At 41.2% G+C, this 24,982-nt stretch overlaps 1 protein-coding gene and 1 long non-coding RNA gene across 2 annotated transcripts; one reads left to right on the top strand and one right to left on the bottom strand.

The window, feature by feature from the left end:
* Positions 1-1,421: 1,421 nt before the first annotated feature.
* LOC138957196 (acyl-coenzyme A thioesterase 2, mitochondrial-like) lies at positions 1,422-13,441 on the top strand. The gene is made up of 8 exons (XM_070328354.1): positions 1,422-1,690; positions 2,260-2,429; positions 2,763-2,876; positions 5,175-5,263; positions 6,939-7,007; positions 7,973-8,057; positions 9,446-9,647; positions 12,550-13,441. Exons 1-8 carry the CDS (start codon positions 1,432-1,434, stop codon positions 12,654-12,656), a joined length of 1,095 nt encoding a protein of 364 aa, XP_070184455.1. The 5' UTR covers positions 1,422-1,431; the 3' UTR covers positions 12,657-13,441.
* Positions 13,442-18,724: 5,283 nt separating this feature from the next.
* On the bottom strand, positions 18,725-24,810 carry LOC138957198 (uncharacterized). The gene is made up of 6 exons (XR_011452958.1): positions 24,527-24,810; positions 23,953-24,048; positions 23,388-23,482; positions 22,704-22,766; positions 22,268-22,361; positions 18,725-18,940 (listed from the first exon to the last, which is right to left on the bottom strand). It is a non-coding gene; the product is annotated as an uncharacterized lncRNA (long non-coding RNA).
* Between the last annotated feature and the right edge of the window lie 172 nt (positions 24,811-24,982).

Raw genomic sequence — 24,982 nt, 5'->3', positions numbered from 1 at the left:
AAACAAGGAAAAATAAAGTTTTTAATATTTTTTTTTAAAAGAGTTCATTAAAATATCTTTGCTGTTTTCAATACCAAAAGTCAAGCAGGCACCTGATACACGATGAGATGGATTTTTGACTTACATGCGAAGCAAAAGTGAGTCTATGTACTCACCCGAGTCGTCCGTCCGTCCGTCCGTCCGGAAAACTTTAACGTTGGATATTTCTTGGACACTATTCAGTCTATCAGTACCAAATTTGGCAAGATGGTGTATGATGACAAGGCCCCAAAAAACATACATAGCATCTTGACCTTGCTTCAAGGTCAAGGTCGCAGGGGCCATAAATGTTGCCTAAAAAACAGCTATTTTTCATATTTTTCCCATTTTCTCTGAAGTTTTTGAGATTCAATACCTCACCTATATATGATATATAGGGCAAAGTAAGCCCCATCTTTTGATACCAGTTTGGTTTACCTTGCTTCAAGGTCAAGGTCACAGGAGCTCTTCAAAGTTGGATTGTATACATATTTTGAAGTGACCTTGACCCTGAACTATGGAAGATAACTGTTTCAAACTTAAAAATTATGTGGGGCACATGTTATGCTTTCATCATGAGACACATTCGGTCACATGTGATCAAGGTCAAGGTCATTTTGACCCTTATGAAATGTGACCAAAATAAGGTAGTGAACCACTAAAAGTGACCATATCTCATGGTAGAAAGAGCCAATAAGCACCATTGTACTTCCTATGTCTTGAATTAACAGCTTTGTGTTGCATGACCTTGGATGACCTTGACCTTGGGTTAAGGTCACATGTATTTTGGTAGGAAAAATGTGTAAAGCATGTGAGTCGTATGGGCTTTGCCCTTCTTGTTTTTAAAACCGCCCAGTACTAGTTCTGTGCGTTTTATTTGATTTTTTAATGAGTTGACGCGACTGCTTGATCAGTTCCAGATGTTGGGAACATCTTATGTTATCTTCCAGGATTGGTAGTCATGCATTCTACATTTTACTTTTAATAAATGCGAACAATCTTACAAAATTTGAAATGGAACAAGGGACTGCAGGTGAGAGGAAATAGAACAAGATAACAATAAATTAACTCACCAGAAAAAAGCAACATGAACAAATAAACACGCTATAATAATATGAACTATTTGTTCATGCTGCTGTTTTCTGGTGGATGCATGTGTATTGGTATCTTGTTAAAAAAAAATTGGGGCTGACATACTTGAATGGCAAGAAGAGAGAGCTCTATAATCGTTGCTTTAAGCGAAACTGAAAAGTCAAGCAAAAACACTCCCGGAAAGTAATATGTCTAATATAGGTCTATGGTCTAACCCTGTCAAAATAGTCTGGCGGTAAAAGCGGTTCTCCTTCTTTTTTTAATATTATCTTAAAGATGTGAACACTCTTCCTCTTGTTAATACCCGAAGGTGTTGAGCCCATGGGTCTGTTCTGGAGTATGGAAGCAAGCCCAGCCGGTCCTCGCAACATTCGGATGGTGCAGAGGAACGTGGAACGACCTCTTCCCTACCACCTCTTCGTCTATCTGGGTCACCTGTCGCTTAGCGACCTGCACGTGACGCAGCCCTCGCCACGCCCCCTTGCTATAACAACACAGCAGCGATTGGTGAAAGGCGCAGAAGTCAGGAGGTTACCTATAAAAGAGGGATGCGTTCGAGGAACCCTTTTTCTACCGCCAGGTATAAAAGTTTGACCCTTGAACAGTTCAATGTTTATATGCGTAGTCACAAGGTTTGTGTGAATCTTGGCACATTGATTTGTCTAGCTGTCTGACTTAAGGTGATAACGAGTTTTGCTCCAAATCGTAAAACAAAAGATAAATTATCAATGATTGATCGCGTGAATGTTTCAGTGTTGTACAGTTTTGTTTTTTCCAAAGCTCGTATTGTTTTTTATGAACCATATTATTATAACCATGCTAGTGTCGCTATTCAGTGTGTCCGGCCTACGCGGTTTTCTGTCGAACAAATGCCCGTTGAGAGTTCAAAATTACAAACCAGCATCACCACCACGACCTTGACAATAAAACATCCTGCAGTATATATTAAATAGAGATAACACAATGTTCTATTCTTAACTCACATTGGGAATCCCGAGAGACTTTCTTTGTGTGGTCAGGGCAGATCCGTGTCAAATGTCATATTTTGGTCAAAAATACAAATAACGTATACTATGATTACGTCCCTAATTAGCTACTGCTGTCACTGAGGATGTTAAACCTGAATTTTGTACCCAAAATCTGTTTCAGGAGAGGGTCCTTTCCCAGGAGTGATCGACATGTTTGGCTTTGCTGGCGGCCTGATGGAGTCGCGGGCAGCCATGATGGCGTCGCACGGTTTTGCTGCCCTGGCCCTGCCCTTCTTCAACTACCAGGACCTACCCACAACCGTGAAGGACGTCAACTTCAACTACTTTGAGGTGCGGTGTTCTCGTCTCTTAGGGGAGATCCTCAAGAAAGCAGATTGTCTTTAGGGTTGCAACATTAGTTTGGGTTGGTGTGGGGGAGGAAGGGATGAGGGAGTTGGGGCTGGATCTGAAGGTTTTTTCTTTTTCTGGGGTTCGGATGTACCCGGCCCCCCCCCCCCCCCCCCCCATCCTGACATTACCCGGCATGTGTTCCTTTTGTTTTCCTCAAGGAGAAACCCAAGATACTCCTTTCTAATCCTAAATTTCAACACAAATCTTTGGGGGTAGGTAGGGGGTCTTGTCCCCCAGTGCTGCCTGTTGATTGTGTCTCTGTGATTGTTTCAGGAGACAGTCAACTGGTTCGCATCCCACTCTTCAGTGAAGAAGGGCGGTATTGGAGTGGTGGCTGTGTCAGGAGGGGCAACCTTTGCTCTGCTGATGGGATGGAAATTGTCACAGGTGCGCGCACGCATGCATACACGTACGCACACGCGCAGTCGCATGATCGCACACAGGCAAACCGGCTCAGAGCACATGCGTGTACACACACCCATGCACACCCACAGGGCAGATATACACCCACATGTATACAAACACTCAAGGGAATGAACGCATACGCTCACGCACGTTCGCATGCACACCGGCATACACACACACACACACACACACACACACACACACACACACACACACACGTGCGCACGTGCGCACGTTTGCACGTACGTACGCACGCACGCTCACAAGCTAACACAGACATACAAAATAGAGTTTTGTTATAATGTGACCGAGTATGTATATAAATGAGGGAACTGATATATCGACGGCGACCGAATCTATCACCGCAGTATGTTCACGCGTCACATGAACATGAAGTTTTGATATTCAGAACACTGAAAAAAAAAGTCCTCTTCAATCGTGAACGGCGCATGTTACAATACAATACAATACAATACAATACAATACAATACAATAACTTTATTAATCTCTAAAAGAGAAATTGCATTGCTGAGCTTTTGTGTCCGTAATAAAACATACATAAAACATTCAAAAATAAACATTTGTTCTTTGTCATTCATACATTCTTGTGTTCTTATACATTTTTTCAATTCATACATCAATATTCTATCATAAAGGTGTGAGATCGAAAACACATGTATAATACGGCGTTGCTGAAAAGTGCAACATGATTTTTAAGTGCATAATACCACTGGTACTTCTCGTCATTTACTTTGAGCTCATGCCTACCCTTTCCATGTACCTTGTCAGTTATTTGCAAGAAAAAACCCACTCGTGTTTACCGGCGATTATATATACCCTCCTTTCCTTATATATACGGTCATGCTAATCACCATACATCTGGCCAGATCTGAGGTGCACGAAGCAAATCTAGGTGCCACCCACTTGGGTTGGTAAGCAGCCGCGGGGTTGGAATGGCTGTAATTGAGATTTGAAATGATATGCAACACGATGGAAATTTTGTTGTTGTTGACTTAGGCTGCCGCGAAGCCAAGCCATGAGAACAACCTCCAGTAAGCCGTTCATTCAATTTTTAGTCAGTAGCTCACTAAAAAATAGTGATCAACTGCATGGTTTCGTGAGAAATTAGTAACTCACGTGTCATGAATGTGCTTCTAGGATTCATCTTAATCGGCATTTTGCCGAATTGGCCATCACAGTTTTGGCAATGTTCCAAAGTTCGAGGTAGTGCAGCTAAGCCTTACTTTTCCCCAACCGTGCAAAACAGTTGGACATAGATCTGCCAACATGACGTCGGTGATTTGGACAGAAATGTCGGCGTTTTGACTGCCGACGCTAACACGATCCCTGTGTGTGCTTAGACACCTACTTCCTTTTTGACTCACATGCGAAGCAAAAGTGAGTCTATGTACTCACCCGAGTCGTCCGTCCGTCCGTCCCCCCCCCCCCCCCCCCCCCCCCCCGTCCGGCCGTCCGTCCGGCCGTCCGTCCGGCCGTCCGTCCGGCCGGAAAACTTTAACGTTGGATATTTCTTGGACACTATTCAGTCTATCTGTACCAAATTTGGCAAGATGGTGTATGATGACAAGGCCCCAAAAAACATACATAGCATCTTGACCTTGCTTCAAGGTCAAGGTCGCAGGGGCCATAAATGTTGTCTAAAAAACAGCTATTTTTCACATTTTTCCCATTTTCTCTGAAGTTTTTGAGATTTAATACCTCACCTATATATGATATATAGGGCAAAGTAAGCCCCATCTTTTGATACCAGTTTGGTTTACCTTGCTTCAAGGTCAAGGTCACAGGAGCTCTTCAAAGTTGGATTGTATACATATTTTGAAGTGACCTTGACCCTGAACTATGGAAGATAACTGTTTCAAACTTAAACATTATGTGGGGCACATGTTATGCTTTCATCATGAGACACATTTGGTCACATATGATCAAGGTCAAGGTCACTTTGACCCTTATGAAATGTGACCAAAATAAGGTAGTGAACCACTAAAAGTGACCATATCTCATGGTAGAAAAAGCCAATAAGCACCATTGTACTTCCTATGTCTTGAATTAACAGCTTTGTGTTGCATGACCTTGGATGACCTTGACCTTGGGTCAAGGTCACATGTATTTTGGTAGGAAAAATGTGTAAAGCAGTTCTTAGTGTATGATGTCATTGCTAGGTTTAGCTGAAGGTCAAGGTCATGTAAAGGTCAAGGTCAAGCATGTGAGTCGTATGGGCTTTGCCCTTCTTGTTAATTATTTATTTATCTTTTTTTTCAGGTCGTTGCAGTTGTACTCATCAATTCTCCTATCTTCTACGTACTTCCCGACCTTTACTGCGGAGACCGCCATTTTACACGAGGAGGAGAGTATGTACTGCAATTAAGGTGTAAGGAATAAAATGGAGAGAAGGCGGTAATGGGATAATGAACATGTATTTATACCGTTTTGTATAGTTGTCGAGTTATGGTGTGTAGAGATCCGTCGCGATATAACCTTCGTGGTTGAAAACGACGTTAAACACCAAATAAAGAAAGTGTGTAGAGATATGAACTCATCTTTTTTCGTAACTAAAGTTAGTTTCAGATCTTTGTCCACTGATTAGTTAGTGTATTCTTCATTGTTGCAGAAAGTGAATCACAACTCATGAATTCATATTTAGTCTATTTGTTTTGGAATTACATTTTTTTCAAATGAATCAGACAATGCATCTATTGTTATTATATTTCTTTCAAGTGAAGCCAGCATCTCTATTATAGAGAGAGAGAGTTATTCTTTTCAGTGTGTTCAGATGCAAAGTGAGCTTGGCACTGAGTAGGCTTATAAGTAGCATGTCTTGAAGAAGACCTGTTTTCCGTGACACCACCGACGAGGCCCTACACCCCCCCCCCCCCCCCCCATACCCAACCAAGGGTGATAAAATGGCACTCCACCAAATTTTAAAGACTAAAACTAACCTTTTTATAAACTACCACCCAAATCACTTACGTGAAAATCGATTTTACTCTCAAAACCATTTTTGACTCACATGCGAAGCAAAAGTGAGTCTATGTACTCACCCGAGTCGTCCGTCCGTCCGGACGTCCGTCCGGCCGTCCGGAAAACTTTAACGTTGGATATTTCTTGGACACTATTCAGTCTATCAGTACCAAATTTGGCAAGATGGTGTATGATGACAAGGCCCCAAAAAACATACATAGCATCTTGACCTTGCTTCAAGGTCAAGGTCGCAGGGGCCATAAATGTTGTCTAAAAAACAGCTATTTTTCCCATTTTTCCCATTTTCTCTGAAGTTTTTGAGATTGAATATGATATATAGGGCAAAGTAAGCCCCATCTTTTGATACCAGTTTGGTTTACCTTGCTTCAAGGTCAAGGTCACAGGAGCTCTTCAAAGTTGGATTGTATACATATTTTGAAGGGACCTTGACCCTGAACTATAGAAGATAACTGTTTCAAACTTAAAAATTATGGGCTTTCATCATGACACATTTGGTCACATATGATCAAGGTCAAGGTCACTTTGACCCTTATGAAATGTGACCAAAATAAGGTAGTGAACCACTAAAAGTGACCATATCTCATGGTAGAAAGAGCCAATAAGCACCATTGTACTTCCTATGTCTTGAATTAACAGCTTTGTGTTGCATGACCTTGGATGACCTTGACCTTGGGTCAAGGTCACATGTATTTTGGTAGGAAAAATGTGTAAAGCAGTTCTTAGTGTATGATGTCATTGCTAGGTTTAGTTATTTGACCTTGACCCTGAAGGTCAAGGTCATGTAAAGGTCAAGGTCAAGCATGTGAGTCGTATGGGCTTTGCCCTTCTTGTTAGATGTATGTAGTTACTTGTATCTAGTGCTACCACTCTACCACCGATGAGACCTTACCCAGCCAAGGGTTCTAAAATGGCAGTCCACCAAATTTTAATAATTAAATCAACCTTCTTATCATTGATTTGGACGTCAATATACGACAAACTATTTTATACGCAACATTATTTAGATGTCAGTACTATGTGTACCAGGTGTTTTTATTTTTATAGCTGGCACAGTCACTCACGCCGGTCGCGCCGGCAAAGGGACTATCCCGATTGGCTGACGACCGGGCTGCGGTGAGAGTGCCTGCGAGTGTCAGTGAATGTACATATACTCTATATCTGTGTGAGCGAATGTGTTCGGTGTGTCACTGTGGCATAGATAGTAGCTCTTTTAAACTGCAAATGTAATGTAACAAGGCCTACGTGCTGTACATATCTGTTTTTAAGCTCTCTCTGTACAAATCTGAATCACCTTTTTTAACCTTTGATTTTATAAAGTGGCTCTGAAATTTTATCACTTTTTATAAAGTACCATTTCGGAAAATAAACGTATACTTTTAAAATCCTATTCCCAATGCTTTTGGAGACAACGGGTGCCAAACCCAAATATAATACTAAATCACACTATCTAGAAGAAGAATTTATTCCTCTTAATAAACTTTTATCATCACCACTCCTGTCCACCCCGTCATCCTCCCCTCTTTTCTCACTTTTACCAGCCGCTTAGCGCATCACCAACTCATGTCCCTAATAGAAACAGTTTCTGTGAGGACGTAAACTCCCCCTATTGTTTTCAGACCTGTTTTTACTACATATCTTTTACATCTTGTTGTAAACCTGTGCAAATCAACGACGACGAAATCTGTTTATGTGTTTTGTGCAAAATTTATAGAAACCGCCAACATCCTTCCGAAAAAATTGACATAGTTTTAGTCTAAATGAAATTCATATTGCGTCCAAAATCCACTCTCGGCTTCAACACGAAACCCGCAACGTGAATTATGTCCATGAACATTGAACATGAAAATTATAAGGTATTCGGAATGAATCAAATTTCAAAAGTCAAAATTATCGGGTTTCATCACGATTTGACCTCAAATTCAAGACGCTGCCACGGTTGTTGTATTGTGCAAGGTTTGGTACTTTGCAACAGCTTCCTTGGAATTGGGACTGTGACACTATTCTGCATCATTATCGCTTTTACTTTAAGAATGTTTTGCTTGTGTACTTTATTTACCGCTGTGTCTTGTATTTTTCAGATTGAACTACGAGCGTGCTATAATGACAAGTGAAGGTCTCTTGGTGAAAAATGCGTGGATGTACACCGAGGATGTCTTCATTCCTGTAAGACCAGCAAAATGTGTATTACCTAAATGCCAATTAGCGCCAAAGCGAAATATTCTCGTTGTGTGATTTTGTATCATTGCCCACCTGTAGCTCAAAACTTTATCATCTCACATGGAGAAATAGCAGAAGTTACTCAACAAGTTGTTGATGCGGTAGAACGTTTCTTCAAAGCCCTTGCTTTTTCTCAAGACTGCTGGCTCTATACCATGACTACTCCAGGTGTGTTTTGTGTTATGAATCTCTAGTTCACTTACCAGATAGTTCACATGTACTAAGACTATAATTGATATGATCATAATTCGTCCCAACCTCGAGTTCCAATATCTTTCTTCTCTTTTCTTCTCTTCCCTCTTACGTTCTCCAGACCTCTTTCTTCCCCCAAGCTGTTTCCTCCCTTAACGCATCCCATCCCTCAGTTGGGCAGCTTCGCAGTCGGTGATCCTGCTGGCGGTGAGCTCACCACATCCTGTGACTCAGTGTTAGGTGGTGGTGGTGGTGGTGGTGGGGAGGGGGGGGGGGGTGGTTGAGTGGGACTTTGATGTGTGATTTTTATTTTTTTCTATATTTTTAGCTGCATTATTTTAGTCATTCATGAGTGGGTGGGTGGAGGGGATGGGCTAGTTCTAACTATGCATTAGATTATAAAATTGTATTCTGTGTAGACCCTTCCACCAGCATCTTAGACCACTCTTTGTACTTTTTCTTTTAATAGATGATTGTCATTTGTTTTACCTCATGTCTGCCCTGCGTGTGATGGTGTGATCGTGACTGCTGTAGTGTGGGCGTGTGTGTGTTGGTGTGTATGTCAGTGAATGTGTGGGCGTGTGTGTGTGTGTGTCAGTGTGTGTGTGGGTGTGTGTGTGTGCGTGATTTTACCAACACTACGCTAAATTCCTTGTGCTTAAAATGTTTTTTTAATGTCACTTGGCTCAATAAATACTGTATTCTGTATTCTGTATTCTGTATTCAAGGGCCAGTAGATCGAGGTGCCGTCGTGCACGTATGACCTTATAATAACCAATTACTGGGAGAAGATCATACACTGGTCTAACAACATCAAGGACTGGACGCAGATAACCTTTCCTGCAGATCTCCTCAATCTCGAGGGCTGCCTCGAAAACAGACTGAAGGATACTTTCTGCTTCTCAAGTCCTCATTGAGCCCGAAGTTGACCTCGCAAAGTCTTTTTAACATTCAGTGCCAACGCTTCATGCAGCGAGCTTCGTGAAGTAGACTTCCGTTTGCCAAATTAATGACAGGCTTCACAGTTAAGGGACTGAGATAAGCTGAGGAGAAGGTTGTCTTGGTCAGTACTTCAATTTAATTCCCCTAGGCTTTTTGAAACAAGCACATCCCCCTCCACAGTTTTCAATGCGTGTCACCAGATCTGGGAATCCAGTACCCGTGTGTTGGCGCTGATATCCGATGACGACGGGCAGGTGCCTCCGCAACTGGGGGACAAGCTGCAAGCCATGTACCCGGAAGAACGTCGTCACCTGATTGAAGTGGTTCACTACCCGGGTGCAGGTCACCTGTTGGAACCCTCCTACACCCCACACTGCCGCTTCTGTTTTAATCCGCCTTCGGGTAAGCCACCCATACAACGTTTGAAGCTTTGAGTAATCTCGATGTGGTTTATTGGAATATTTGAGAGTGATGGTGATATATTCTTTTTGCGGCAGGTCCCTGTGTGTGTGTGTGTGTGTGTGTGTGTGAGTGTGTGTGTGTATGTGTGTGTGTGTGAGTGAGTGTGTGTGTGTGTGTGTGAGTGTGTGTATGTGTGTAGTGTGGGTGTGCGTGTGTGTGTTTGTGTGTGTGAGACTTAATTCCTGTAACTTGTTACCTGAATTTCTTTTTGTGTGTGAGATGACAAGGTCCCGTTGTATTGTATTATTGTATTGTATTGTATTGTATTGTATTGTATTGGATTGTCGGTGATCTCCGTTCTGTTCTTCACAGTTATGATAAAGACATCGTTCTAAGGTCAAAACAAGTCGACATTTTGAGACTGCTGTGGGAAGGAGACCGTGATATTGTTGCATCACTCCCAACTGGTTACGGAAAAAGTATCGTCCGCATCCGTAGCCATTTTGTTATGATCACGTGACAAAGTTGATTATCACGTGACACTTTTGCCATATTTAGAGTTGTTTGCACAGTAAATACATCCGCGAAAGATAGCTCGCTTGAAACTGTCTTACATAACAATTCCTTTGTAATTTAAAAATTACACAACATCTTAAAAAAATCATTATCGACGATCGCGAATCTGCTGATATCAATAACACATTGTGAAAAGCTCTAAATATGTAAACAAATAGATTTCTTCTCCAGAGAAAGAAAACGAAGGCATCCTGTCAGGGATAAATGAGACCCGAAGGGAAGGAACTCATTTGACCTGAGTTCAGCATGAACTTGAACATATGTCAAAACAATTGTGGACGCACAAACCACAAACCCGTTAGATTGTTTAACTTTGTTGCACTTGTGACAGCGTTCACTCTAAATTTGATGCTTAAAACGGACTAGTTTCTGTCCACATACACAGTCGTTAACAAACACAATTTGCTATATATGACAGCTTAGACTGTAATTGTTACATTTTAACAGTTTGGGCCCCGTCTTTCTAGCGCAAACAAACAATAACGAAAATATCTTAAAGTATGTGTGTGTCCCATAATATGGACCACCTCCAACAAATAGAAGAAAAGATAAGATAAAGACGCACATGTGAATTATTCTGACACGCACACTGAGTATAATGTTATTCTCAAGTGTAAGGGTTTTTACAATGATTTGTGATGGCCTCTTCACTGGTCCATATTAGCACCCAGGCTCCTAATATGGACCAGTAATTTTTGTTTGGATTTACAGGGTGACACGAAAAAAACAGATCCCACCAAAAGTTTAATATTTTCTGAAATAATCAGCCGATTCTTTTATTTTTTCAGGTGAGCCAAGCTGAAATGATGTTCTAACAGCCCACCAAGTTTGAGCTTCAAGATGTCATGGACAACGGAGCATAAGACATTTATAGTCGAGGCCTATTTTCGCCGGCGAACAGATTTGCTCGGGCTGCGCACAACAGACTCTCTGACTGAATCAATATTCCTCGGTGTCCTTGCTGATTTAGGTCGACCAGAGTGGGATCCCCTGTTAGGGTTTTTACTATTGAGGTTATTGACAGTCCCATGGTCTCTGAACTTATCCCTCCATCCATAGATAACTGATTTAACAGGAAAGTCTCTACGTCCAAACTGTCTTTTGAATTCCAGTTGAGCAGCGTGGATAGAATTCGACCGAAAATAGGCCTCGACTATAAATGTCTTATGCTCCGTTGTCCATGACATCTTGAAGCTCAAACTTGGTGGGCTGTTAGAACATCATTTCAGCTTGGCTCACCTGAAAAAATAAAAGAATCGGCTGATTATTTCAGAAAATATTAAACTTTTGGTGGGATCTGTTTTTTTCGTGTCACCCTGTATTTGTTTCTGAATGTCTATTAAGGCTAAGTCGCTCCTATCGGTTAACAAAAGAGAGAACAACTACCAAGCACAAAATGAAACTTCTTCGCAAGAAAACAAGCTAGTTATCAGCATGAAACAAAAAGTGGTCCACATTAGGGGCCCTTCCCCTACCTATGATTGTATCAGTGGTATTGTGAGACGAATGAGACAAAAAACCGAGGTCCCTTCGTGTACACTACATTGGGATGTGCACGTTAAAGATCCCACGATTGACAAAAGGGTCTTTCCTGGCAAAATTGTTTAGGCATAGATAAAAAAAATGTCCACCAAAATACACGTGTGACTTAGAATAATAGGCCGTGAAAAGTAGGATATGCGCCGAAATGGCTGCGATCTGCTGAGGGCCCCAAAGGGGGGGGGGGGGGGGGGGGGGGTATCATCACGATCACGGGGAGGGAAATTTTAGCTTTCACGATCACGGTTACCTTGATTTTTTTTTTCACGATCACAAACACCTTGACGAATAGAGGATCATAGAGTGATACAGCTGTGAAAAATGTACGTTGAAAATAAAATGCTTTGCAATAATGCCCATCACGATCACGAAAACAAATGACGATCACGATCACGAGACTTGATTTTTTTGTCATCACGGATCACGGGCAAAGTCCCATCACGATCACAGAAATGGAAATTTCGGCAATCACGGTCACAGAAAGGTCAAAAAACGCCAATCACGATCACGATGTTAAACCCTTTGGGGCCCTCATCTGCTGGTCGATGTGAATGCGTGATGTATTGTGTAAAAAATTCCATCTCACACGGCATAAATAGATCCCTGCGCCTTGAGTCCGAGTCTGGAGATACGCGCGCGATATAAGACTTCATATAACATTGTATGGTATGGTATGGTATGGTATGGTATTGTATGGTATGGTATGGTATGGTATGGTGTCTTATTGTATGGTATGGTATGGTATGGTATGGTTTGGTATGGTATGGTATTGTATTGTGTGTCTCAGGGTCAGATTTGCTGTGGGGAGGCCGGAAGAAGGAACACGCCAAGGCCCAGGAGGACTCTTGGCACAGAATCATCACATTTCTACATACGCATTTGCCGTCTTCTTGAGCGTCTGTCTTCTGTCCAATACTGAATTACCTGTATATATATTGAAGCAAACAGCATTCGGAACTTAATTAAACCAAGCACTCAAGTATTGAATTAAAGGCAAGTCAAGTTCTGACTAAATGTTTTCAGATACATCAGGAATCCAGACGTGGCCGTCGAAATGTTGGTGGTGTGTGTTGTGTGTGTGTAGTGTGTGTGTGTGTGTGTGTGTGTGTGTGTGTGTGTGTGTGTGTGTGTGTGTAACGCCAGTGTGTGTGTGTGTGTGTGTGTGTGTTGTGCGGGTGTGTGTGTAGTCACGGTGTGCCGTGCCAGTGTGCTTGTGTGTGTGTGTGTGTGAGCTTCTTACCAATTGTGAATTGATTGCCAAGTTCGTGTAAAGCCTTACAAACATTGACTACGTACAATCCGTAAACAACCTTGTTTAAACATATCACGGTACAGACACAAGAGTACCTAACTTTGCGGCCTCTTTACCTGTTTACACCAGTTATAATCGCCGGTTACTGTGGTGCTATTCATTTGTGTACGAAAGGCACATGATGGATTGTTTAGGAAGACTAACAAAACCATAGTGTTTGAGAGCCTTTCTTGTTCTAGTGCGCTCACTACATAGAGTGTGTAATGTCCTGTGCCTGAGTTCAGACGCTCGCGTTTGTGGTTCAATGGTTTCGATTTTAATTGTTCTCTCTGTTCAGTGTGTATTCACATGTGATTTGTGCAATGTTTCCCTGTCAACGTGACAAATTATGTAGAAATATACAAAATATGCAGTTGCATGAACTTGACTTTTGTTTGTGAGTTTCAAGGGTTGAGAGAGAAGAGGAGTGGGAAACATTGGTACTTGCCGCGTGTACGTCACTGCCGAGTCAGTGACAACCGTGGCAACAACAACAACAAACAAACAAACAAGCAAACAACGACGCCCGAACAACTGAAAACAGAGTAATATATATAAAGAAGATCTTCAAAGCAGTCTCTTCGACCAGGGACCTATCTATGCTTCGACTGAGTCTCTGGGGTCTCGCGGCGGCCCGTTTGGGCTCTGCAACAGTGTTATAATGGTGGAGCATATCAAAACGGTTTCTTCATTGCCGTATAAGCGGGAAGTGCCTACGTGAAAAATCGCCAAAAAAATTATAATCAAAACTTGACTAAATATAATAAAAAATGAGGTCGGTAGAACTCCGTGCATTGCACGCCAAGCGGGGTAAGCGAAGGTCGAACTGACCTAATTCACACAACGACTGCCGTGAGTCCTGTATCTCACAAAATAGACGTTTCCTAGTTAGTTCGATTTTACAGATGTCCGCATAGCTCACTGCAGTGGATAGGACTGCGGCGCGGTCTTTGAAGTCGATGGTTCGAGCCCCGTCAATGCCATATTTTGTTAGTGTATTTTTATGAATCATGCGCGCTTTTTCTGTTCAGTTTATAAAACACAGTATACTTTTGATTTTTTTTTTGGGGGGGGGGGGGGGGGGGGGCAAGTTTTTTTTTTGTGGTGCTCAATAATATAAATAAATCGCAAGTCAAGACTCAAATTTATACAATAACATTTCAATGTCCTTATAAAAATGATAATAAATGCCTTGTAGTGCCGGGCGGTTTAAAAAAAATGTTATTCACATTGGTTCTGAATTGCACTAAAATCATCAAATTGTTTTCTTTTATTTTACTTCATTCATTTTTATTCCAATGCAGTATTGGTGATCAATTGCAATACTGACTAACGCTCGCCAGGTACTGATTTGGTATTGATCACTGCGAATTCGTTGCGGCCAACCACTGAAGCAACATGAATCACTGGACCCCATTTTTAAGACCTCCAAAGTTCTGAGAAGTTCAGGTCTTAAAAAGGAGGGAGTCTTAAAAGGAGGTTATGTTTACAGAAGGTATGAACAGAAAGTCTACAAAAGCAAGCCTTTAAAGGGGAGAGGCCTTAAATTGGGGGTGGGGTGGGCTGTCTTAAAAGGGAGGTTTAATTGTACACAAAAACAAGGAAACAAACACAAAATAATGTGTTTTAAATGTTGCAAAACATAAGTCTACAGGGTTAGCATCGAATTACTTCGACAAAATCTCGTACGTGACACTGTACTTACGAACCGCACATCTCGTTACGTGATTGAGTCGCTCAGTCATCAGTCATCGTGCTGTTGCCGAAATACAAGTCTTTCTGAGTCTAAGCCTGATCTAGATGGATATATTTCATCAGATGTTATTAAAATGCAAAAAAGTTGACATAATGCCAAGGCATGTTTTATAACTGAAAACATTAACAGCTATATAGGGAGTTGAGAATAATCCAATCAAAAGAGGGCTGTGGGCAGAACCCGGAGTTTACGAAACCAAAACTATGCACAGACACACTTTTTGAAAATGTCTCTCATAAAACCTCTTTGACATTGTGTTTAATACTGTACCTTAACTCAACAGTAAAAGCAATGAGAATTTACGGCTTGTAAGTGAATTAACTATGTCAGTGAATAATCGCACGCGAAGCCAGTTTAAATTGTTGCACAAGAAAATTGGTTGGTTAAAATCAACAAGGGCCCAAGCTGTGTTTCAATAAAAGAAGGGGTACGGAAACATGTTTTGCTTGGGATACTTGTATTGCAAAATATTTGTTTGTTTGTTTGTTCGTTCATGGGCTTAAACTCCCACGGCTTTTACGTGTATGGCCGTATTTACCCCGCCATTTGGCAGCGGCATACGCCGTTTTTGGGGGAAGCATGTTAATTTTCGTGTTTCTACAACCCACCGAACTCTGACATGGATTACAGGGTCTTAATTCCGTGCGCACTTGGTCTTGTGCTTGCATGATGACAATGCCCTGAACTGCAAAAGATCGCCAACAATAAAAAAAAATATTTTAACGCCTCATCACAAAGCTCGTTTTCTACAACAGTAGATGGTACATGTTTGTAATGAACAGAGTTTGATTATCAGCATATTCCATCAAAAATGTCTGTTTATTCACAACGGACCAAATATAACAATCAGCTTAGTACTGGCATGACTATTACTGCAGGCAGTGAACACTAAAGGATGAACAGAACATGAAAACAACGTAGCAAATCTGTTCAATGTGTATCTGTTAATTGTGACCACGACAAGACACTGTTTGTCTCACATGTGCTTCTAATGTCAACAGTGATCATTCTTACTTTTCTTGACAACTTCAATGGCTTAAAGAACCGATTCATCTTTATAAATGCCTACACTTAGGTTTAGTAGGTTCTAGGCCCTTGTCATGGCTAAAAACTGACAAACCAGATGCTACCACGACACCACCGACGAGGCCTTACCCCCCCCCCCCCCTCCATACCCAGCCAAGGGTTATAAAATGGCAGGCCACCACTTTTAAATAAAACAAACCTTCTTACTTAATAAATACACCTTTCAAAAACCAACCCTTTTACCCTAAAAGTACTTTTAGATATACGTAATTTATGTACTCGGTGTCTCACCGAGCTTTTAAGTTATCCCTGGCACATGCACCCATGCCAGCTGCGCCATTGGCTGACGGCCGGGGCGTAGGCGGAGTGCCTGGCTTGCCAGTAAATGTAGATATACATATTTGTGTGTATGAATGCTCGTTGTGTCACTGGGGCATAGCCTTTTAAAATGTAAATACTGATAACAAGATGTACGTACTGTATATACTTGTTCTTATTTTCTCTCTGTATAAAGCTGGACCATCCTTTTTAAGATTTATAAAGTGGATCCGAAATTTTTATCTTTTTCAAAAGTATTCTTTTTCGAAATAAACGGGTTTTTTTAAACAAAAAACAAACCCTACCCCCAAAACGCGTTTGAAGACAATATACACAGAAACGAAGAAACGAACCAAAATCTTTGAATAAACTTTAATCACCACTCTTACCCGCTCCGACATCCTCCCTCCCTCAATCCTTCCCTCACCCCCCCCCCCCCCCCAACACATTACCTATTTTCATGTCCCTAATAGATATTAGTATCTGTGAGGACGTAAAGGACCCCCAAAGTGTCATAGTATGTTCTAAACTAACAAGGTAATAGTTCTGACATTAGCTTTAACCAGTTTTGACAAAACTTGACATGAAGTGATGGTGCCTGTATGTAATTCTGGTCTTCAGTCAAATTAAGCATCACACTGCATGTTCCTTCTGGAAGAACGCTGTTTGTGCAAAAATCCCTGCATGTCCCTTTGTATATTTCTGTAACTGAAAATGAAGAGCAAATAGCATTTTCTTGGCTTTTCCTTGATGACTAGAATGGCGCCTACAGACATTTCACTGTCAATGTATTTGCAAAAAAAGACGGTTCAACATAGATAGAAGTCGAACTTACGGATACGATGTATTTCCTTCACGGTCCACTGTAGCGTTTGATACATTTCAGCAAAACTAAGTTGCTTAATTTTACATGCAGGTGAAATCTACATTGGCTTCAGGAAGTTTGAACAGAGTGTGTGCACAAGATCTCAAGGATTCTGGTGTCAACCCCGGTGTCTATGACACCTTATACATGTCAGTAAAAAAAAAAACATCAAGAGAACTGCCGCTTGTTTTCGTAAAGGCTGTTCTTAACCAGACGAACCATTGGTTCGCCGAACTAAGGTTCGCGAACCATGGTTTGTGTCTTAACTGGGCGAACTTGTTCGGCAAACTCAAGGTCGAGTTCGTCCAGTTAAGACACGAAACCTGGATCGCCGACATCCGAGTCGACAATAAAAGCAAGTAAGTTATTCCCCTTCCAAAAATGGCTGCCTCCAAGACGAAATCACCGATTGAGTGGTAACTCCGTGCTGGTTGTCGATTTGGGTCTCTCCTTCCCACTTGATCATGGTGCACGAAGCCTGGTAATCTTGAACTTTAGTGTGTTAAATTCATAGCTCAGAATCGAGTGGCATACTTTACTTATTTTAGATCCAAGTACCTGTAATCAAGCCCAAGAACATTTATCATGAAATTAATTGACGGATTAAGCTCCAAACCTAAGCATAATTAATTAATTTGGTTGTTTGATCGGCGAAAATGGCGTAGGTTGTCAACCAAGGGACTTCAATTGCACGACAAAGTTGCCTCCCCTGTCCGCTGACACGGATAATTCCTTCTTTGACGCATGTAATTTGTAAACAAAATGCATTCGTACCAGAGTACGCTATGATTCGTACAGTTAATCGGAGTTCATTCCGTGACTTTAAAGGGATCTAAAAGACTTGTTATGATTACAAGTGCAGGTTCTCCAAATTTGGAGGCTTGAATGCCTCTGAATTATGAGCTATGAATTTAACACATTAAAGTTCAAGATTACCCGAAGCCTTCTATGTCATTTACCCTCCTGGGTTAAAGGTTATAAATTGATTCGAGAAAATAACATGACTGGTATGGACTGATCATTGTGTCTACCGTGGAGCCATCAGGGTTCTATGGAAAATGCTACACAAAAAAACTTGCCTGTGAAAAGGGAAAGACGGTGACCAAAAATAAATGATGATAGCGATATTTCTAATTGTGGATCAGCAGAGTCGAGAAGCATACATGATGTTTACCAAAGTGTGTGTGCGTGTCTGTCTGTCCACGTGTGTGTTTGAGCTCTTTTCAGTACAGAATATGAGTTTGGGGATTGAGTGAAGAGGGAGACCTAAAAAAAAAAACTACTCGGGATTTTGGTTCTTTTTATCACAATTCAGTCTGTTTTAATTTTCAAGTTATATCAGAAATTTTCTATTTGCACTGATACAATGGAATCCCTTGTGGATGTATTGCTTTAAGGGTCTACAAATAGTACTACTGAACCAAAATCATCCTGTTTCTTTACGTTTTGAGCAATTCAATTGGTCTTGGTTTTTGTTTTTAAAAAATTTGATTCCTCTTCATTCTTCTCAAAAAAAAGCTTTCATTGCGATAAACAAAACATTACTGGATAGACGTTTTCTTGGAGAACGTCTGTATTAGCAAGCATTTAAAGTAGGAGGACGATATGGAACGTACGATAAAAGGATGTGCTTTAGCTTTCTGTCTCATCATTTATAAATGTTGCCCTTCAATCACACACACACACACTTTTGATCCAGCTCCAACCATATTTCATAAGGCTTTATTCAGGGTTGTCTCTTGTTCTTAAACATCCGATTTCTAAGCACACGTCTGTGCTGAGCATATGAACATGAACCGATATGAACATCAATGTCAGCCGCCTTTTTATTATGAAATAATGTTCATTTGTGTTCCAAACACTTCCGAAGAATACTTGGTGTGTCTTCAGTCGCCCTGACATCATCACAACTCGACCCTGTCCTGCAAAAATACAAATATATACAGGGTGACACCCAAACATTCAACCCAAACAAATGCTTATTTCTTTTACATCTGTTGACCGAATTAGTTATCTTTCTTTTTTTTTGTTTTTGGTGGTCCCTGTCCTGTCCTGTCTTGTCTTGTCATGCCTTGTCTTGTCTTGTCATCCCTCTATTGGCCTACTGGCAACCTTTTCCTAACTTGTCTTGTCTTGCCATGTCTTGTCTTGTCTTGTATTGTATATATACATTTAGCATACATTTGGGTAAAGGTTTGCGAACAGGTAAGGGGTGTAAGAGAGAGAGAGAGAGAGAGAGAGAGAGAGAGAGAGAGAGAGAGAGAGAGAGAGAGAGAGAGAGAGAGAGAGAGAGAGAGAGAGAGAGAGAGAGAGAGAGAGAAAGAGAGAGAGAGAGAGTGAGAGAGAGAGACAGACAGAGATGGTGGTGGTCTATGTTACATTACACAGGTCAACACAGTTGCAAGTTCATAGGTTAAAGACTGCCCTTTTCGTAGCGTTCATTAATTAATTCCTATTGTTTACATGTGCCAATAATGTTATAAAACTGTACCTAAGGGGATATAATAACGATTGGCTGTAGCTTTCGAAAACAGAAAACATTATTTCAGTATTGCAAAGTGGTGTTGATAGTGTCGAATGTAAACAGAACAGTCTCAAAGTGAAAGTGGATGTTTTCCGGAAATTGCGAAGTTAACAAGAATACAGAAAAGCGCGCTTTCCTGCTTAGCACAATCCGCTACCGCGCTAATCTGGCGTGTCAATATCACTACGTTTTGCACGTGGAAGGTGAGCGATTTCCTTCACGCGGGGATTGACGAAGCTGTACTGTCTGTGTTGACGGTCTAAAAATAGCCCAAGCCCTGGAGAACTGTTTCTAAAGATAGCAATAAACTTTATTAAGAATTGATTATTTCTTGTAATTGGTAAGGACTTCAAACCTAAAACTTTGCAGGAAGCTTAATTTATACATCCCCGCAACGATGGGAAAAGCCCTGGAAGTAAGTACACTAATTAAATAGGACTTTGTCAGCCTTTAAATGAGGTGTTATTGTGTATAGTGAGGAAATAATTTTCTGATGTATTTTTAATTCATTATTGGTGTTTTATGCAAAACGTAAGGTCAATATTGAAAGTTTAAAAAAAAGTACTGCCCTCACATTAATACGAAGGCGGGATCACAGCTGGATAAGACAAGGTACGGCAATTTCGACCCGGAGGTCTCTTTCAGGGCGCACAGAGGATGAGACAACACAGGAGGAAAACAACCCCACAGATAATAGCACACGGAAGGAACGATTACAGCAGTTATAATTAAATTACTTTGTGGGTCAGGGTTTTTTAGGAGTACAGGGGAAACCCCTTTTAAGACCTTAAAAAATGTGAGAAAATCAAGTCTTAAAATGGAAGGGGTCTAAAAATGGGGGTAATTTACAGAGGTTATGAACAGAACATCTTCTTCTTCTTCAGCGTTCCAGAAATTCTGGTGACGTGTGAGCTTGTTTGCCCATTTGGGTTCCCCACACTATACTCTGAGAGCATAGTCAGCTTCATTCCGCTTTCGTTGAGTAGGCATGCTGGGTATTTTCGTGTTTCCATAACCCACCGAACTCCGACATGGTTTACAGGATCTTTTCCGTGCGCACTTGGTCTTGTGCTTGCGTGTACACACGAAGTGGATTAAGTCACTAAGCAGGTCTGCACATAAGTTGACCTGGGAGATCGGAAAAATCTCCACTCTTAACCCACCAGGCGGCAGCGACCGGGATTCGAACTCACGACCTCCCGATTAGGAGGCCGACGTCTTACCACTGCGCGCCACTTCACCCGTCACAGAACATCTAAAGAAGCAAGATCTTAAAAAGGAGGAAGTCTGAAATGAATGGGTCTGAAAGGGGGGTTCCACTGTGGAAAAGTACCTGTCAGTTTACCTGTATGTATTAGGACTGGGTGGCCGAGTGGTAACGCACTTGCGCTCGGAAGCGAGAGGTTGCGAGTTCGACCCTGGGTCAGGGCGTTAGCAATTTTCTCCCCCCTTTCCTAACCTAGGTGGTGGGTTCAAGTGCTAGTCTTTCGGATGAGACGAAAAACCGAGGTCCCTTCCGTGTACACTACACTGGGGTGTGCACGTTAAAGATCCCACGATTGACAAAAGGGTCTTTCCTGGCAAAATTGTATAGGCATAGATAAAAATGTCCACCAAAATACCCGTGTGACTTGGAATAATAGGCCGTGAAAAGTAGGATATGCGCCGAAATGGCTGCGATCTGCTGGCCGATGTGAATGCGTGATGTATTGTGTAAAAAAATTCCATCTCACACGGCATAAATAAATCCCTGCGCCTTGAATATGTGCGCGATATAAATTGCATAAAAATGAAAAAAAATGAAAAAAATAAAAATCCCTGCGCTTAGAACTGTACCCACGGAATACGCGCGATATAAGCCTCATATTGATTGATTGAATAAGACCACCCCTGACATGCGGCACATACCAAATATCTACAAGTGCTTTGTGTGAACAGTAAAAAAAATTGTTTTCCTTTTTGCGAATTCATTTCATTAAACACAACAACAACAAAATTCATCAAATTCCAGCTGAACAGAACGGCTTTCACAATTATGACTGGGCCTTTAAAGGCATGTTCCTCACCATATTACCCAGCATATCAGACACCACATGTTTGACTAGGTTTTTACATGGGAACAACAAGACTATACAGGATGGTAAAAAAACCTCTCTATTTTCTTTTTAATCACATTTTTGACTGCGAAAAAAAAAGAGATCAAAAAGGAAATAGGGCGCTTTTTTTAGACACCCCTTTTTACGTCCAGCTTCTTTTGGTGGAGATTCAAGTTACAGACACATGTGAAATTCATTAAGCAAAAAGGTTCCCACTATGCACTGCCACAGAACACAACCAGGTTATTAATGTGCGGTACAGTGTATAATTATGTTTAAGTAAAAGGATGCCCTTCTTTTGTTTAATTGGAGCATCTATGATGTCTGACATTTTGGTTCTAACGGTAAGGAACGTATGTTTAGGCTCTAATAAGGACAGTTTGTCTTGTCAAAAGCCTCATGCATATTCCTTCCTCCCCATGCAAGACTTTCTTTTATTTGAATATCTGCCTTTATAGTACAAAAATCAAATAAAAAAGCGACAAAAATCGCAATTTTACCAAGAAAACCTCACACTCTTTATGTGGAGAAAGACCCTGACTGTTGCAGTATGTTATGCATTTGAAAACATCTGAAATTGTGTACTTGAATTCTACAGTTTGATCAGTTCTGTGTGTTTAAAAAGTTACCTTGATCATTCTGACATGCTCTTGCTCAAATCACATCCCAGACAATATTGTAGACTCCATTGATAGACGCTGTGGTGCATGGGAGAACTGCATTCTGAGGAAACGAAAAAAATATACACTGAGGAAGAACAGTCACAACAACATTTGCAGCAGCAACAGGCTATATAATTTTATTCAAAGAACACTTAAATAAGGTAAAATGAAAATCAGTGTTGTGTCAGTAAATTTGATTTGGGGGAGATGGAAGGATTGGGGTGGGGGTTTAGAGGCGGGGATAGAAGGATAGCTGGGAACCGGGGAAGGTGGGGTGGCTAACACAGTTTGATCATGTAATGACTGGTACAATGTTTAATATATATCTAAAAAGGCAGCAACTCTGTAATGCATTATGTGAACCAACTTCTCCATAAACTAAATAAAGATCAGTAAAAGTTACCTCTTTCATTCTGGAATCTTTTTGGTCCCATCACAGCTCAGACGCAGACTCAATGGACAGATACTGTAATGATGAAAAAAACACCAGCATTTTAAGGGAGAACAAGAATTATGCAGAGAGGAAAAACAGTAATGAGTAAGAACAACAGCAGCAGCAGCAGCAGACTCAATACTCTTACTCTACATAACACTCTCACTGAATGACTGATTCAGTAACTAAATCCCAGTGAAGTGCAAGTGATCAAAATTACTGATGTAAAAACAGAGAGAGAGAGAGAGAGAGAGACAGAGACAGAGACAGAGAGAGAGACAGACAGACACAGACAGACAGGCAGAGACAATGCGAATGTGTGTGTGTGTGTGTGTGTGTGTGTGTGTGTGTGTGTGTGTGTGTGTACATGGGAAATGCAGTGCCATTGAAAACAAACACTTGCTTCATTTAAATATCAACAGTTATACAACATAAGAGGCACTAGAAAAGTTGTACATGAAAATAAATGTTGCTCTTGCTGATGGAAAAAGAGCAGGGGGAGAGGGTCGATGTTGCTTGCACTTGCAGATAATTATGCACTAACATCCAGCTGTTTTTCTGGGTGTACTGTAACCCTGTAATGTTTAAGCAGAAATGTTTGTGGATCACGTTATGCTTCTGCTTTTAGATCAGTTTGAGTATTTGCAATATTACCTGGATCATTGCGGCATCCTCTTGATCACATCACATTTGAGACTTTGACCTATATAGACTCCATGGGCAGACGCTGAAGTTATTACAAGGGCATTCTGAAAAATGACAATACAAATGCAGAGATGTAGAACTTTACATTACACTTACAGAAGCAACAACCAGAGAGCTGATTTATACAGGTAGAGAGAGAGAGAAAGAGAAGAAGTAAAAGAAAAAAGAGAGCATAGAAAGAGAGAGGGGGTGGGGGATGGGGCAAAGGGAGTGTGTAATGTGACGTGAGGAAGGGGAAGAGCAATGGAAAATGAAACTCTCAGTACTTTTAATTTATATTAACAGTTATGGAACTATTTGAGCACTCCCCATAACCACAAACAAGGTACAGACGGCAACATATGTTGCACGGAAGGGTGGGGGTAGTTGGACTGGAGAGTGTTGTTATGGGTTTAGGGTGGTGCTGGGGCGGAGTGTGTATGTAACTTGATAATAATAAGCATGATCAGTTAGAGCTAACAACTATCTTGATCTTCACAGACATAAATTGCACAATGATTTCACCAGCATGTACCTTTATTTTTGCCCTTGAGTTAGGTGGAAGACAATGTTGAGTAGTGAACGCAAGTTGTATTGATCACTGGGTCATCCTGCGGTCCGGGCCATTAATCTGCACATTGCACCAGCACAAACAAACACAATTTTATGATCTCAATCAGCCTGCATGGTCAGAAAGAACAAAAACACTGTCCAGATCTAATTGAAAACGAGATCATCATTACTTGGGAAATTCAATGAAAATCTAGCAGTCAACGAAGCAGATAGATCTGTCCTTGCGATTGTTGTTGCAAGCAGATAAATGTGTGAACTTCCTTATCTCAACGTTATCATTCAACATATTGATATTTTGCCTGATGGATGTTGTGCCGATGAGATAAACAAACAATAAAAATCAAAGTCATAAACTTTTGAAGAAAAAAATTAAACAAATTGAGCAGAAAGAATCTAGCTTACTGCTGTGCTGATTTCGACAAAATCAATGCGTTTACATGCCGAAGTCATTCCTGCTTTTATTCATATCATACTAGATGATCCTAATGCACAACAATACGAAAACGAGCTCAGCGAAATGAGTAACACTGCCTCACCTGCACTAACACAATGCTGCAGAAGCGAAGGTCGTCTACGACTGGAAATTTCGAAGTCGAACAGCGGCGTTTTTTCACTCTCAGCGGTTGTCTTGCTCGGAAAAGTGAAAAGCTTAACTTGAAATCGAACGGAAGTCACCATTCTACCTTTTCGTTCAAGCGTTGTTTTTATAAAATCTCAGAAAATGTAATTTTGACTTGGGTGATTTCGTCCGCCATTGAGATTCAGTTTTTCAATAATTTGTCTTCCTCCTTGGCAGAAGAGTCAAAGGTTCGGCCCGATCTTCCCGAACCTAGTTCGCCGAACCTCCCAAACCTAGTTCGAAAACTCAGGTTCGTCTGGTTAAGAACCAAGACAAGTTCGCCGAACCAGTCTTGAGGTTCGCCGAACCCCACGAACCTAGTTCGCGAACCAAAGGTTCGTCTGGTTAAGAACAGCCTTAATGCACTGTACGG

Source organism: Littorina saxatilis, unplaced genomic scaffold (genome assembly GCF_037325665.1).
Source record: "Littorina saxatilis isolate snail1 unplaced genomic scaffold, US_GU_Lsax_2.0 scaffold_391, whole genome shotgun sequence".
Taxonomy (NCBI): domain Eukaryota; kingdom Metazoa; phylum Mollusca; class Gastropoda; order Littorinimorpha; family Littorinidae; genus Littorina; species Littorina saxatilis.
This window is presented reverse-complemented; position numbering and strand designations above follow the sequence as displayed.

Excerpts from the sequence above, each read along its gene's own strand:
- LOC138957196 (XM_070328354.1), top strand. The coding sequence starts at position 1,432 with ATGGGTCTGTTCTGGAGTATGGAAGCAAGCCCAGCCGGTCCTCGCAAC. Across the intron at positions 1,691-2,259 it reads AACCCTTTTTCTACCGCCAG|GAGAGGGTCCTTTCCCAGGA; the intron begins GTATAAAAGTTT and ends AATCTGTTTCAG. Across the intron at positions 8,058-9,445 it reads CCGAGGATGTCTTCATTCCT|ATCTGGGAATCCAGTACCCG; the intron begins GTAAGACCAGCA and ends GCGTGTCACCAG.